The sequence below is a fragment of the Narcine bancroftii genome, chromosome 5 (assembly GCF_036971445.1).
Source record: "Narcine bancroftii isolate sNarBan1 chromosome 5, sNarBan1.hap1, whole genome shotgun sequence".
NCBI classification, from domain to species: Eukaryota; Metazoa; Chordata; class Chondrichthyes; order Torpediniformes; family Narcinidae; genus Narcine; species Narcine bancroftii.
The window spans coordinates 102,583,222-102,598,787 of NC_091473.1; the positions used below are offsets into that span (position 1 = coordinate 102,583,222).

The 15,566-nt window shown below is 37.9% G+C and overlaps 1 protein-coding gene across 10 annotated transcripts in view; it reads left to right on the top strand.

Annotated features, from left to right (window-relative positions):
• The window catches only part of patj (PATJ crumbs cell polarity complex component), a 307,050-nt gene that overhangs the window by 125,997 nt on the left and 165,487 nt on the right, over positions 1 to 15,566 (top strand). For all 10 annotated transcript variants that reach the window (XM_069938547.1, XM_069938545.1, XM_069938548.1 and 7 more), the window contains 3 exons: positions 7,222 to 7,417; positions 9,774 to 9,893; positions 14,266 to 14,337. In XM_069938547.1, coding sequence (XP_069794648.1) covers positions 7,222 to 7,417; positions 9,774 to 9,893; positions 14,266 to 14,337 — 388 coding nt within the window. The remainder of the gene's footprint in view (positions 1 to 7,221; positions 7,418 to 9,773; positions 9,894 to 14,265; positions 14,338 to 15,566) is intronic.

Here is a 15,566-nt window from a genome sequence, read left to right on the forward strand (position 1 = left end):
TAGGATGGATTTCCAAGCCCTCTACTCAGGCGTGGCAGAATTACCACTAAATCGTAGTGCAAGAAAACCTAAATGTAAACAAACAAAGAACAGTAAACAGATAACAAATGTAAACAAAATGACTCTGCAATGCAGAGAGAACAAAAAGAAAATCAATAAAGTGCACAAGTAAGAGTCCTAAATAAGTTTCAATCAAATGTTTCAAAATAGACGTATCTCTACTTCCTATTAACAATTTTGAGTTCCATTTGTAAATAAAGTTCTGCATACAGTTTTCTCCTATTTTATTCAATTCTATTTTAACCCAGGCTGGAGATTTATCTTCATCAAATATCCCATTAATAAATTTCAATTGAACTGCCTTATAATAGTTCTTAAAATGGGGAAGTTGCAAACATCCTAATTCAAATGTCCAGGTCAATTTTTCCAAACACACTTTTCCTTTCCATAAAAACTTCCTAATACTCGAATGAAAATCCTTAAAAAAATTTTGAGGAATCCAACAAGGAATTGACTGAAAAAGATATCAAACCCTTGGAAAGATATTCATCATTATGCATTTCACTTTACCTACTAAAGTTATAGGCAAGTTATTTCCCCTACTTAATTCTTCTTTAATTTTATTTAGTAAAGGTAAATAGACCAATTTATTTAAGTTATTTAAATCATTATCAACTTTAATCCCCAAATGTTTAATTCCATCATCTTACCGAGCAAATTCTCACCAAGAAATGGATCTGCACTTGCAGAAAGTCACATTAATCGGATGATGTAACAAATTTTCCATACACATGAGAGAGTTTATGCCATTTGTTATCAGGATGTAGACTTTATTGATAATTTTTTTTATGTACATGGGCTATTTTTTCCAGCTCAGAAGGAATTATCAGTGGAATGTTTTGTTTCAAGTTTTGCATCAAATTCTGCAAATCAGTGAGAGTTGAATAAGTTAGGATAGCCCTCCTTCTGGCGTAAGATGCAGAGCAAAGGGGAATAAAAGGAAATTGGCACATTCAGTTGATTATGGAAGGAAGGTAGACTTGTGGGAACTGAAAAATACTGGTGGTAAAAAGACTAAAATCATGCATGGATCAAAGTTAATAACAGGGCCAATGGTGAACACCAGAACAAAGTTGAATAACAGGGCCATCGACGAACACCAGAACAAAGTTGAATAACAGGGCCATCGGCGAACACCAGAACAAAGTTAAATAACAGGGCCATCGGCGAACACCAGAACAAAGTTAAATAACAGGGCCATCGGCGAACACCAGAACAAAGTTAAATAACAGGGCCATCAGCGAACACCAGAACAAAGTTAAAACGATAACTTCATTTTTAAAAATTATTCCAATGAGTCAAGATACTGTCTCTGACAACATGGCTCCAGAAATTGTTAAATATATGAATTCTCAAGATGGAAATGTTTTTTTACACAATATTTAGAAGTGCTAAAATATATTTGTCCTCGATAAAACTATCCTTGAGTTTAGTCCAATCAAGTTGCTTTACACTGGTCAAACATTTGACTTTCCCAATCCTGGTCCATGGTCATTGGTAAACCTCTTAACAACATCACATTATGTGGAGGATGAAAGTACTCTTGGATTTAAAATGTCCTATTTAAAGCTGACAAAGAACTGCTGGAGGAACTCAGCAGGTCATACAACATCCATGGGTAGAAATGTTTTGTGTTTGGACACTTTATCATGAAGAAGAAATATTACAATTATAAATGAGAGACAGTATTAGAGGGCAGTCAAAGGTGATAGCATAGAAGATAAGAGAGATGGAGAATCAGATAAAAGGAGAAACCATCAGGATGATAGGGGATTTTTTAAAACATTTTTTTAAAATAAAAAATGGAAACAATGGACTCAGAGTGGATTGGAGGGTTACCTAAAATTAGAAATAACACTGTTCATGCTGATAAGTTTCAGGCTGCTCGAGAGGCATATGATGTGTTACAGAGTCCTGGAGTCATACAGTATGGAAACAGGCCTTTCAGCCCAAATTATCCACATTGATCAAATTGTCCCACCCGCACTAGTCCTACCTGCCTGTGTCTGACCCATATTCCTCCAAACCCATCTTATTCTTGTATCTATTGAATTTTTTTCTTAAACATTGCAATTGTACCTGCCTCAATCACCTCCTTCAGCAGTTTATTCCATGCACCCATGCCCACTGTGCAAAATAAAAAAAGCAACCTTGCAAACTGTCACCGGTGCGGTTCTGCAGGCGTGCGAAACCATATTACGGACGGCTGCATACTCACCTAATGGACCGCTCAGGAGAGATACTGAGTGCCGAGGAATGGTGCGCTGAGATACTGAGTCTCCTGCCGGAAGGTGCGGGACACTTACAAGGCTAAATTTAAACCTGTCGGTCCCGTGGATCGGCAGCCATCTCATAGTGATCTCCCTCCTTGTCCCGTGGAGCCCGGAACATGCAGGATATAAAAGAAGCCTGTAAACCCTGAATAAATCAGTCTTGAGTAGACTAGTCTGGCGTGTGTTTTTTGTATTACTTCAGTAGCTCTACCGTAGTAGCCACTACAACCTCTCAAATTCCTGTTAAATCTCTCCCCCTCAACTTAAACCTAAAACCTTTGGTTACTGATTTCCTTTCTCTGGGGAACAGATTCTCTGTATTGACCCAATCTATTCCACTCATAATTTGTAAACCTCTGTGAGATCACCCCTGTTGTTCCTCAAATTTATGTCCACCCACACCCTGACCGTGAATGTGCCCAAGATATGTCATTGTCAGAGTAGTTGGGGGAATTTAATGGTTGGCCACAGGAAGCTCAAGTTTAGACCCACAAAATAGAATGTAGGTGTTCAGCAAAATGGTCACCAATCTGCTTTTGGTCTCACCAATATAGAGGAGGCCAAAGCTCTAGGTTAGATTGGATGACATGCATGTAAAGCTGTGCCTCACCTGGGAGGTCTGTTTGTGGCCCTGGATAGAGATAGATGAAGGATGAAGGGATAAATTTTGCACTTTCTGTTCTTGCAGCACTTTCCAACCAGATGATATCAATATGGACCTCAAATTTTGGATAATCCTCTCCCCAAGTCACTCTCGCTTTCCCTTCCGCTCTGTCTCCTTTCCTCGTCTCCACCCCTTTTCCCTTCCATTTTCTTTCAGAGAGCTACCCTTCTTAGCCCTCTCCCCTCATCCCTTCACTTCTCAGCATCTTTCTCTTTTACCCCCTCGAAATGTTGGTTGCCTTTTTTCCTATGGATGTTATGTGACCTGCTGGATTTTCCAGCATTTTTGTATATTCTACTTGACTTGAGCATCTACAGATATTCTTGTTGAACTCAAGATGTTCCTGGTACTAGCATCACACAGATATTGTCAGATGTGGAGGCTGGTGGGGTGTTCTGGAGTGGAGGGCGTAATCATAGGAACAGATAGGGTGGAGGTTGAAGAAAAGAGCTAAGGGTGTGGCGTCCTTACAAGTGACAGATTGGAAAGAGATATAGGAAGCAGTGGGAATCAGTGGATTGTAATAGATATCCATGGCTTATTTGTCCCCCGTGATGGAGACAGGTCAAAGAAGGGGAGAAAGTTGTCATAAATATTCTAGGTAAATTGAAGGATTGGGTGGATGTTGGCAGTGAAGTTAACTTCTCCTTAACAACTTCTCCTTTGACTTCTCTCATTTCCTCCAAATCCAGGATGTAGCCACAGGTACAGTCTGGACCCCAGCTATGCCTGGCTTTTGTTGGGTATCTGGAACTGTCCCTGTTCCAGTTCAACTCGTGTACTGACCTTAGCTCATCCATCACTGACTGCATTGGCGCTACCTCTAACTTATGTAGAACTTGACAATCTTATTAACTTTACTAATCAATGTTAGAAAAGTTATAATTCCCCCAGTAATACTACCCAATTATTCTTCCAGCTATTTGTGATCTCCCTGCACATCTGCTCCTCTAAATCCTTTTGACTATTTGAGGAGTGGGAGCTATAATACAGCACAATCAAAGTAAATTATTCCCTTGTTCCCAGGTTCTATCCATATATGCATTGTTATGAATTTAATAAGATCTTTACTTCATTATGATATATTGCATTGTAAGTTGCTAATATTTGGTGCTTTCTGTAAGGAGTTTGTATGTTCTCCCTATGACTGCATGGGATTTCTCTGGATGCTTCAGTTTCCTCGCATCCTCTAAAACCTGCAGGGTTTGTAGGTTAATTGGTGAATTTGGGTGGGACGGGCTTATGGGGTGAAAGTTCCTATTAACGTGCTGTATTTCTAAATTAAATTACATTTTCTGAAAATTAAAAATATTTCTTCAACATAGCCATAAAGAATGAATAATTTTGTTCTTCCGTTACCAAATTCTTCTCTGGGGAGAAAAACCTTTGATAGTTTATGAATTGAAAAGCAAAAACATTTGTATTCTACCAAGTATCAGTTAAGTGGAGTAGCTGACATGCTGGGGTAAAGACTTGTTTGGGCTGATTTTCCTTTGCTGGTATCATCATCTAGGCATGTAAATAACTCTGATTGTGCATTTGGGAAAGTGAATTTCAGTCATGTCTCACCAGTACTGAGCCTTGGATATGTGCTTAGGTGAGGAGGATATCTGTCATTGCTTGGAGTAGCTGTTAGGCAACATGTGGAACAGGGCAGCTCACAGTTGCCTCTAACTTCTGGTGATTTCTTTTCTTAAGATAATACACTGTGCTGTTTGGTTCCCAACTTTTAGACATACATATTGCACAGTAATAGACCCTTCCGGCCCATGACCCCATGCCCCCCAAATTCCCCAATTAACCTACAACCTCCGTACTTTTTTGAAAGATGGGAGGAAACTGGAGTGCCTGGAGGAAACCCACACAGACTCAGGGATAACATACAAACTCCTTACAGACAGCATTGGATTCGAACCTGGGTCACTGGTACTGCAAGAGCGTTGCGCTAACTGTGCCTTCACAGGTTGCATTAGCATGCAATAGCATTTACTCAATTTAGGAATAATCAAATTCCCTGAAACTATTGAACTGGTGTAACTGATTAACTGAATCAATGGAAAAAATTCGGAGTCATGCCTTGTGAGATAAAGCATGAATTTGTAAAATTGATCAGAGTCCCATTCTAATTTGAGGGAAAAGGGCACAACCATGAACCTTTACCACCTTAATATCTGCTGTGTTCTGTATTGCAAAGATCTTCATTGTTTTATCTTGTCTTAATTCCTTCTTATTGTATTCAAATGTATTTTGATATATTTGTCAGACATTTTTGCAAGTCTCATGTAGAATTTGAAGGTACTCTATACTTCAACAAAATCATTTATGGAATGGGGGTGTACATTCTTTCAGAGATGTCCCCCTCATTGTCACTTTAGGCATTTTATGCAAAACATTAAGTTGGGATATGTTTGCTCAAATTAAATGACTAGGAACAAAAAGAAAAAAATCTTCAGGTGATGGGGTACAAGCAAATTATTTGTTTCTCGATATCTTGCACTAATTGCAATAGCAAAGAAAGATGTTAGATATAAGATACCCTGAGATTATCATTTACAATAAACATAAATTTTGTTTTCCTGATAAACCTCTTGGTTCCATAACCACACTCCCAGTGACTCATTAATGAGAAACAGCCTGATTCTTGCACCTTGAAGGTGCCGAGCTGATACAATGACTATTGAAACCCATTCCATGCACTAGATTCAGCAGAAGCAAAAAAGGTCCGTGTTAATTTTGACAGGTAACCTACTTTTTTTCTCGAGTTTTCTTTTTGTTTGTCAAAGAGTCTGGATTTCTCATTGCGATTATTTTAATTCTGACATTGGCCTACTTATTTGTAAAGGGTCATTTTTCATTTATGAATGTGTTTCTCTACTTTCACTTCTGTGTAATTGTCCTTGCAGCAAACCATATCTTGTGCTTGGTGTAATATTAATGTTTGTGTAGATCGTAGACATTTGCTCTTCTGGCCACATGCAATATAATTAAGTCATGGAGATATGCAACACATAAACAGACCTATCAGGCCACTGAGTTCATATCGACCATCAAGCACCCATTTTTACACTTAATTCCATCCCAATATAGGAAACTTTTGTTGTCTTTATTTTGTACTAACGGATTTCTTTCTGTAACTCTGCACCTTTGTACCTTGTCTTATTTATTGCACTATGTATTGAGATGTCTACTGCTCTGTCCACAGAACAACCTCTATCTCTGCAATCTCAATACATTTGATAAACTTGAACTGAACTTGACCCAATCCATTTTATTTTCACCATATATCTATTAACACACCTCTTTTGCCACTTTTCTTTATAAGATAGGATCTTACAGAGGCCATGTAACCTACCAATTGTACACATTTTAGAGATATGGGAGAAAATTGGAGCACCCAGTGGAAACCCATGCCATTATAATGAAGATGTGCAAATGCCACACAGATAACATCAGAGGTCAAGATTGAACCCTGCCGTTGTGGGCAGCAGCCATGCTAGCTGTATAAATCATTTTATTGAACAGTTAACCTCAGTGCATAGTTTGTCAAGTTGCAGTGGGCCATTAAGACCATTGAGTCTGCTCTGCAATTTAATAAGGTCATGGTAGATCTGGCCATGGATGGCAACATCTACATGCCTTTTCCCCATAACCCTTAATTTCCCCAACTACGTAAAAATCTAACTATGACTCGGGGGCCACAGCAGATTTAAGTAAATGCCTTGTTTTTTTTTCACCTCGCGTAACGTAAATATTTTTCGTTTTTTATTTGGTCAGTAGGAGAGAAGTATGGAAGAAACCCTTAAGAGGGAAGGGGGCCCATAAACTGAGCAGAGTCCTAATGGGACCATAGACAAATAAATCTTGAGAATGGCTGGTATTTAATGAGATAACCTCTACTGTTTCCTTGGGCAGAGAATTACACAGATTCAATGCTCTCTGGAAAAGAAATTTCCTCCTCATCTCCATCCATTGAATCTTGAGTCTAAGCCCCTTCATTATAATCTCACTTACTGGGGATACAACCTTTCTGTCTTTATCTTACCTATCCCATTCTTTTGAATGCCAGTGAATATAGTTCCAGCTGACTCAATCTCTTCTCATAGGGTAGGGTAATACCCTAATCTCTGGAATCAGCCTGGTGAACCTCCTCTGAACTGCCTCCAAAGCCAGTATATCCTTCCTCAGCATTTTTGCATTTATTATTATTATTATTTTTTTGGCTAGGATTGACCATAAAAAGTGATCAAAGAGAACCTGGAGCATTCATCAAAAACATTGATAGTGAGGGAGCAGCTGGAAGAGATGGACGACTCCAGAAGGGGGATTATATTGTTGCATTGAATATGGAGCCTATTGCTGGTCTAAATTCTACTCAGAAGCAATTAATTTTTGCCAATCAAGCCATAAATGAGGAAATCATGTGAGTTGTTCTCATTATATATTTGTTGCCAGTTAAACTATATATGGTTTGAAACATTCTATTATATATGGCCACAGTTTCACAATCTGATTTTGTTGTTCACCTCAGATCAGATTATTGATATTTAATCAAATGTTGTCTGCAAGATAAATACATTATTTTGTGAATTATTATGTTTCTTAATCTCGTTTTATTTGTAAAACTGTTTGCTTTGGGCAAAGGATTTTTTTGGATTATAAGACCATCAAGTCTGCTCTGCCATTCAACCATGGTTCTCAACCCCACTCTCCTGCCTTCTCCCCATAACCTTTAACACCTTTACCAATCCAGAAACTATAAACCTCAATTTTAAATATTCCCAGTGACTTGGTCTCCATAGCCATCTGTGGCAATAAATTCTGTTGATTCACAACACTCTAGCTGAAGATATATTTTCTGTATATATTTTGAGCACCAAGACAAATGAATTTACTATGTTCGCTAGTCATTTGGATATTATAAATTTGATTTAGAAGTTGCAAAGGCGAGTCAAGTGTGAAGAGATTAAATTAAATTAAAAACTGATTAAAATAATACTGAACGAAAGCGATCATGCATTTTGCTTCATTTATTTACGATTTTGTCCAGTCGACTTGTGATTTCTTGTTCTGCATTGGATATTTCTGTTGGAACCACTGTTAGGAAACTAAAGTAAGTCACGGATGTCCATACATGTAACATGAAAATCAAGGCCTTGCAGTTTCTAAAAGCTAAATTTTATATCTCATTCTGCCTGTGGAGTTCCTAATGACTTGGGAACCCTGAGTTTGTATGTGGAATTGTCTCTTGTATCCTGTGGAAGGTTAGACCTGATGCAGGATCCAAGACAGCATTATTTACATTGAGAAATTTTGGATAAATATTTTGAGGCAAGGATGAAAATCAATTGTGCAAAAGTGTTGAAGACACTCAGCAGGTCATCAATAGGAACGTTTTGGGGCTGAGCCCTTCCTCAAGGCATGAGCAAAAGCAGACAGGTCCCTGAATAAAAAGGTGGAGGGGAAGAAAGAAGAGGGAGGGGGAGGGGGAGGAGCAAAGCCAAGTAGTCATAGATGGTTATGAGAAAGAGGGCAGAATATAAAAAAGCTGAGGTGGTAGGGAGGGGATAGCTCTCTGAATGGAATGGGAGAGTGGGGATCTGGAGGAAAAGAAAGGGACAGGGAAAGAGAGAAGTGGGGAACTAGTTTAACGGAACCTCAAGAAGTCAGTGTTAATGCAGTCTGGTTGGAGAGTGCCAAGAACAAGTGTTAGGTGGTGTTCCTCCAATTTTCAGGTAGCTTCGGCTTGGCAGTGTGTGATGCCATGGACTAACTTGTCAGTGTGGGAATGACGTGTGGAATTAAAATAGTTGGCTGCAGGGAGGTCCCTTTTATTGCAGCAGACATTGTGAAGGTGTTCAACAAAATGATTTCCCAGTCTGAGTCCAGTATCTCCAATGTAGAGGAGGCACAATGGGAGCATAGATTCAGAGAGCTACCCCCTCCCAGTATAATTTCCCAACTCTTTTATGTCCATATGCATCCTGTCCTCTTGCCTGTTGGTTTGTGATCCCCCACCCCTTTTTCCCTCCTGTCTTCTCCTCTCCTACCTATTTATTCAGGCACATACCTGCGTTTTGGTCATAACATGATGAAAGGCTCAGGCCCAAAATGTTACTTCCTATAGATGCTACGTGACCTGCTGAGTTTCTCCAGCACTTTATACCTCAATTTCAGCATCTGCAAACTTTTATTTCGAGGTTAGTTTGCTTTACTATAAAGTTTATCTATTTGTCAGTCTTTAGAATTTTTTTTTATTAAATAGTTTTAAAATCACTTACTTGAATTGCAATTGTTCTTAAATATCTTTGGATGTCAGAGACATTTAGGAATTTTTGCAATCAACGATAGCTTTTATAACAATTTTCTACTCTATAATATGCTTAATGCATGCCACGATTAGTATCATGGTTACCACAACACTACTACAGCAACTTCAACGCAGGTTGAAATCTGGTGCTGTCTCTGAGGAGTTTGTACATTCTCCATGTGTCTGCATGGGTTTTCTCCAGATCCTCTGGTTTCTTACCACCTTCCAAAGATGTTCAGGGTTTTGTTAGATTAATTGGTCACATTGGTATATTTGAGTTGCGCACGCTTGTGGGCCAAAGGGGCTTTATGTTGTATCTCTTGACATTAATCATCAGAATTCAAACTCCATAACTGAGCTATTTAATGAAGATTGTGAAAATTAGTATTTTGCAACTGGCATAATACATCTTTTGCTTGATTAAAATTCTTTTCTCTTCATTCTTTGTTTGTGTATATGGGGAATTTAGGTTTACTTACATACCAGCAAAGGATGTGGATCACTACAAGAGAAGTTTTGCTTCAGAGCAAACCAAATCTAGCAGTGGTGCAAAATTGTCAACAGAAGCCTGGATGAAAGATGCTGTGAGGTATGTGTTCTATGTACAGTAAAAAACCTGATATCTATGGGGATAGGGTTAGGGTTGGTTGAGATTGCACGTTGCGTGGATTAGTGAACTAACACAGAGGCGTGCCAATTTTAAAGTTCCATTTTTTTTTTAACCTATTTATTTTCCATGTTTTTCTTTTGCCAGTTGCTTGAATTCTGGACAACACAAGTTTTACAGTATAATTATGTGGTTTTTAAAATGTATTTGAACAGATTTATTTCCAAAATATAAACAATGAAAGCACTTTTTCTCTGGTAATAAGCCACCTTGTAGTTTCTGCTTTATTAGTTTTGTTAATGAGATGAATGCACACAAACTTCTGAATTACTGCCAATGTTCTCAGCATGGTACTTACAGGAAGTTACACCAATTCCTTTTAAATGCAATATTATGGAAATGTTTCGCCAGGTTAAGGATAGACAGCAAAGCACATCTAGGATACTCAAATGTCATTCCATCTTTTTAAGCTCATGTTTTTATTTAATTTTTGTGTAATGTGCCTTCAGAACAGATTCAAGGAGTTGTATAATTTATATACTATGAAATAGGTAAAGTCCTTTCCCAATGTTTTCTAAATCCTTCAGCACTGTTTTTATGAAATTGTTTAATTTGTCATAATATCTGGAATGAAGCAAAATTGAATACATATCTGAGCTTTTGATATTTGTTCCTTACCACACCTGAACATTGATATTTTTACAAACCATAGATATTTAAGATTACCTTTGGAGTAGCAGTAACCATATTCTCACACCAGATGATAACATCTAATTTGCACATCAAAATCTAAACACAAAATTTATGTCCTATCCGGCTTTGAATCTAAACTGTAGTAGAACAAATAATGGTTGGTTCAATGATTAATATGGGTGGCTACTGATGCATTGCCTTGAGTTCTTGGTGGTCATGATGTAAATGTTTTCAACAGCCATGTACTGATAACTGATAAAAATGAGGGTGGGATGAGACCAGTTTTTTAAAAATACATGCTGACTGTGGGGCACTATTTTGGATTGTTGTAACCATAGTAATTTTAATTGATTAGATATACCTGTCTTTTAGAAATTATTTGAAATATTTTATCTACATTTAGTTTGAAAATGTTTCCTTAAAATACTTTCAATTTTTAATTTATATTTTTTATTGTGATTGGGAACTGCAAGGTGCTTTCATGTAAAAATTAATTACTGAATAATATAACTGCTGTTATTTACACGAACCATTTTATCTGACTATAAGCTGCAATATAAATTTTAAAGCAAAAATAACCGATCATCAAGCATCCATTTTGACCATAATCTCGCCCTCACCTATTTTATTCTCCCACATTTCCATCACTCACTCTCAGATTCTACCACTCACCATCACATTACAGAAAATTTACTGTGAAGGATTAACCTACCAACCTCCTCATCTTGGGATGCAGGAAGAAATCCAGCAGGAACCCATGTGTGATAGTGAAGTCTCCACAGGGTCAGCACTGCAGATCAGGTTTATGTTTGGGTCGCTGTGGTGAGGCAACTGCCCGACTTGCTGTCCCACTGTGGTAGTCTTGTTCACCCACTGTTCACATTTCAAAGGAGGTTTTGCATTGTAAGAAACAAAATATAATAGAACAAGATCTGAACCAGAAAAAAAAACCAAATACTGTGCATCAGGACTGACAACATTTGAAAAGAGATTAATTCACATTCCTGCCAATTTCGATGAGTCTTCAATTAAAATAAAATAGGCATCTTTCTACTTTTCAAATGGTGATAACCCTTCATTAAATTACCATTGACTCATAATCAACAGTTAAAATCTAATTGTTTTTAAAGTTTTAATAAAAGCATGAATTGCACTGACAGCACCATAATATTACACAAATTTTAATAAAATACTGAAATATATGGTGGTTGTATGACTTTTCAACTTCTGGATTTCAGATTAAAGAGAAATAAAGCCAGATCTTCTTTACTTTTTTAAAATTATTTCTTATTGATAAATTGACAAATCAAATCATTTTCACTGAGATCATGAATGGTGAATGGTTAATACATTTGATTATTAATAATTGTGCAAATATTAAATTCTTTAATTTCTTAGAATGATAGAACATTACAGCACCGAAACAGACGCTTTGGCCCTTCTAATCTGTGCCAAAATATTTATCTCCCAAGTCCCACTGACCTGCACCCAGCCCGTAGCCCTCCATACCTATCCCATCCATGTACCTGTACAATTCTTCTTAAATATTAAAATTGAGCCTGCATTAACCACTTCAGCTGGCAGCTTGTTCATATACCCACCACTCTCTGTGTGAAGAAGTACTCCTAATATTTCCCCTAAATGTTATAGATAACAAATAACAATGGTCCCAACACTGGTCCCTGAGGCATACCACAAGCCACAGGCTTTCAGTCTGAGAAGCAACCATCCATTTCCACTCTCTGCATTCTTCCATATAGCCAATGTCGAATCCAGTTTACTACCTCACCATGAATACCAAGCTTCTGAAACTTCCTGACTAACCTCCCATGTGGGACCTTGTCAAAGGCCTTACCAAAGTTCATGTAGATAACATCTACAGCTTTTCTTTCAACAACTTTTCTAGTAACTGCCTCGATAAACTCCATCAAATTGGTTAAACATGACCTAGCACACACAAAGCCATGTTGACTGTTCCTAATCAGTCCTTGGCTATCCAAATATTTGAATGTCCAATCTCTTAGAACACCTTCCAATAATTTATCTACTACTGACATCAGGCTCACCAGCCTATAATTTGCAGGGTTACTTTTGGACCCTTCATTATACAATGGAACAACATGAGCTACCCTCCGATCTTCCATCATCACACCCATGGCTAAGGACATTTTAAATATTTCTGCCAGAGTCCCTGCAATTTCTACACTAGCCTCCCTCAATATATGAGGAATATTTTGTCAGGCCCTGGGGAGTTATCCACCCTTATTTGCTTTAAGACAGAAGAACCTCCTCCTCTTTCATCTGTATCGGTTCTATGTCTTTCCTAATTGTTTTCCTAACTTCTCTTGACTCTGTGCCAGCTTCCAGTGTAAATAGTGATGCAAAAAAATAATTTAAAATCTCCCCCATCTCTTTTGTTTCTTTTGCTTAACTCCACATTCCACCCCCCCCCCCCCCCCCCCAACCACCTCCCCGGAGTAGTAAATCTTCCCAAAATAATATTAGTTCACTTCCATTTCAATTGCAAACAGTCCTGTCAGAACAGGCCCAACCTTCCTGGGAAGAGAGCCCAATGATCCTGAAGTCCTCCCTCCTGCACCATGTCTTTAGCCACTTGTTAAACTAGAGGTCCTGTCCTTCAACTTTGCACCTAACTCCCTGAACTCTCTTTGCAGGACCTCTTCACCCTTCCTACCCATGTCATTGGTCTCAACATGGACCATGACAACTGGCTGCTCAACCTCCCTCCTGAGAATGCAGTGATCTCGATCTGAGATATCTCGGACCCTGGCACCAGGGAGGCAACATACTATCTGGGATACTCTTTGTCTTTCACAGAACCTCCTAACTGTCCCCCTAAGTATTGAATCCCTATCAATATAGTTTGCCTTTTATCCTCCTCCCTTCCCTTCTTAGTCACAGACTCCATGCCAGAGACCTGATCTCCCCCACCAAAAGTATCCAAAATTATATATTTGTCATTGAGGTTATTGAGGGTCACAGAAGTGTCCTGCTCTGTCTGTCTTTCCCTCTCCTGACTGTTACCCAGCTCCATCTGTCTCCTATGTGTTATAGTGTCCCTGAAACTCTTGTTTATCACCCCCTCAGCCTTGTGAAAGATCTGGAGTTCATCCAACTCTACGTCCAATTCTTTAACTCCATTTGTAAGGAGCTGCAGCTGGATGCACTCCTCACAGATGAAGTCATCAGGGGTACTACTGGCTTCCCTGACTACCCACATTCTGCAAGAGGAGCATTCTCCTGCCTTGGCTGCTATTCCCACTGTTGATGACTACATGAAAAAATATATAAGATAAATAAAACTTGCCCTTACTTGTGCCTTCCTGCTGAATCCTTTTGTTCCTCAATTGGGATGCACCTGCATCACCATCTCAGCCCCTACTCACTGAAGCCTCTTGAGCCAAGGCCTTGCCACTTTGACTCAAACTGCTCCAACAGTGACTGCTTCCTCAATAACCACTCCGCTACACAGTCCCTCACTTTTATAGTGATGCTTGGGTCATCTGACCTCAATTGCCCATTCTGAGCTCTTGGATTTCAAAGTTAAAATATATATTGGTTTGGAATTTTAAGAATTAATATAATATATTAAAAAAAACAATGTTAGTTTGATTTTATCATGGAGTTATTATTTGATTAGTGATTTACCTGAAAGAGAAGAAGGTGAAGGGGAAGAAACTCCAATCCTGAGTCATTGGGAGGCACCGCGAAGGTATGAGACCGTCAAACAGATGAATTGTTTGTTTCTCTTCAATGACCTATTCTGTTTCCTGTCAGTTTATTTACCTCTGCATATCCATTTCATCCAAAAAGTAATATCCAGATATGAAAATAATTTAATTTTGTATTAAACAGGACGTGCCTAAAATTTAGAGAAGGTGTTGATAATAAATGCCCATTAATGCCCAGGGCAGCCATTATAGGCTGTCAATTTGGTCCGGGTTTCGAATCCCACACTGTCTATAAAGAGTTTCTATGTGTCTGCATAGGTTTTTCCTGCAGGCTTCGATTTCCTTTCACCATTCAAAATGAACCGGGGGTTGTAGGTTAATTGGATGTAATTAGGGCAGCAGAGGCTCATGGGCCAAAATTGTCTGATACTGTGTTGTATGTCTAAATTTAAAAGAAAATTTATTGATTAATCCTCTGTTGGTCTTTTCAAGAGATAATCAGTTGTTAATGTGGAAGATTGTTACGAAAAAGGTCAATCAATGTCATTTGAGCAACAGAGAAACAAATATGCTTTACCACATAATACCCTTTTTTGTTACTTTCCATTAAGAGCATATTTGAGAGATAAGTTGGGACCAACAGTACTGTCTAACAGTACTGGGGTAGAACTTCTTATTAGGAGAGGGATTGTTAAAAATGTTATTTCTTTGATATATTCATTATTGCAAGAAAGAACTAGATCTAGGCAGAGATGGGAAACATTTGAATATTACAATAGTCCAACAAATGTGGGAAAATGTATGTGGAGATTGTATGACTAATACTATCAATGTAAAATATAGATTAGTTCAATACAATTTTTTACATCAATTATATCTTACACCACAGAATTTGAATAGATTGAAATCAGATTTGTCAGATCAATGTTTTAGATGTGGTGAAGATGTAGAATCTTTTATACATTCAATGTAGTCTTGTCCTAATGGACTGTAGGTAGTAGTTTGGAACAAGTTATAGGAGCAGTTTTTCTGTTAAATCCCAATTTATTTTTACTAGGAAACATTGAAGGTACAAATCCTAAACTGAAATTATCAATTTATCAATTGAAATTTGATAAATTAGCATTAGCGGTAGAATGCTGAAATTCAAATTTGTATTCCTTTGGAAAAAATTACTTATTATTTAATAAATAAATATTCTGTTTTTACAAATCTGACAACCGTACACTCAAATAATGGGATTAAATTTGTAGTGATATCCTTTTTATCC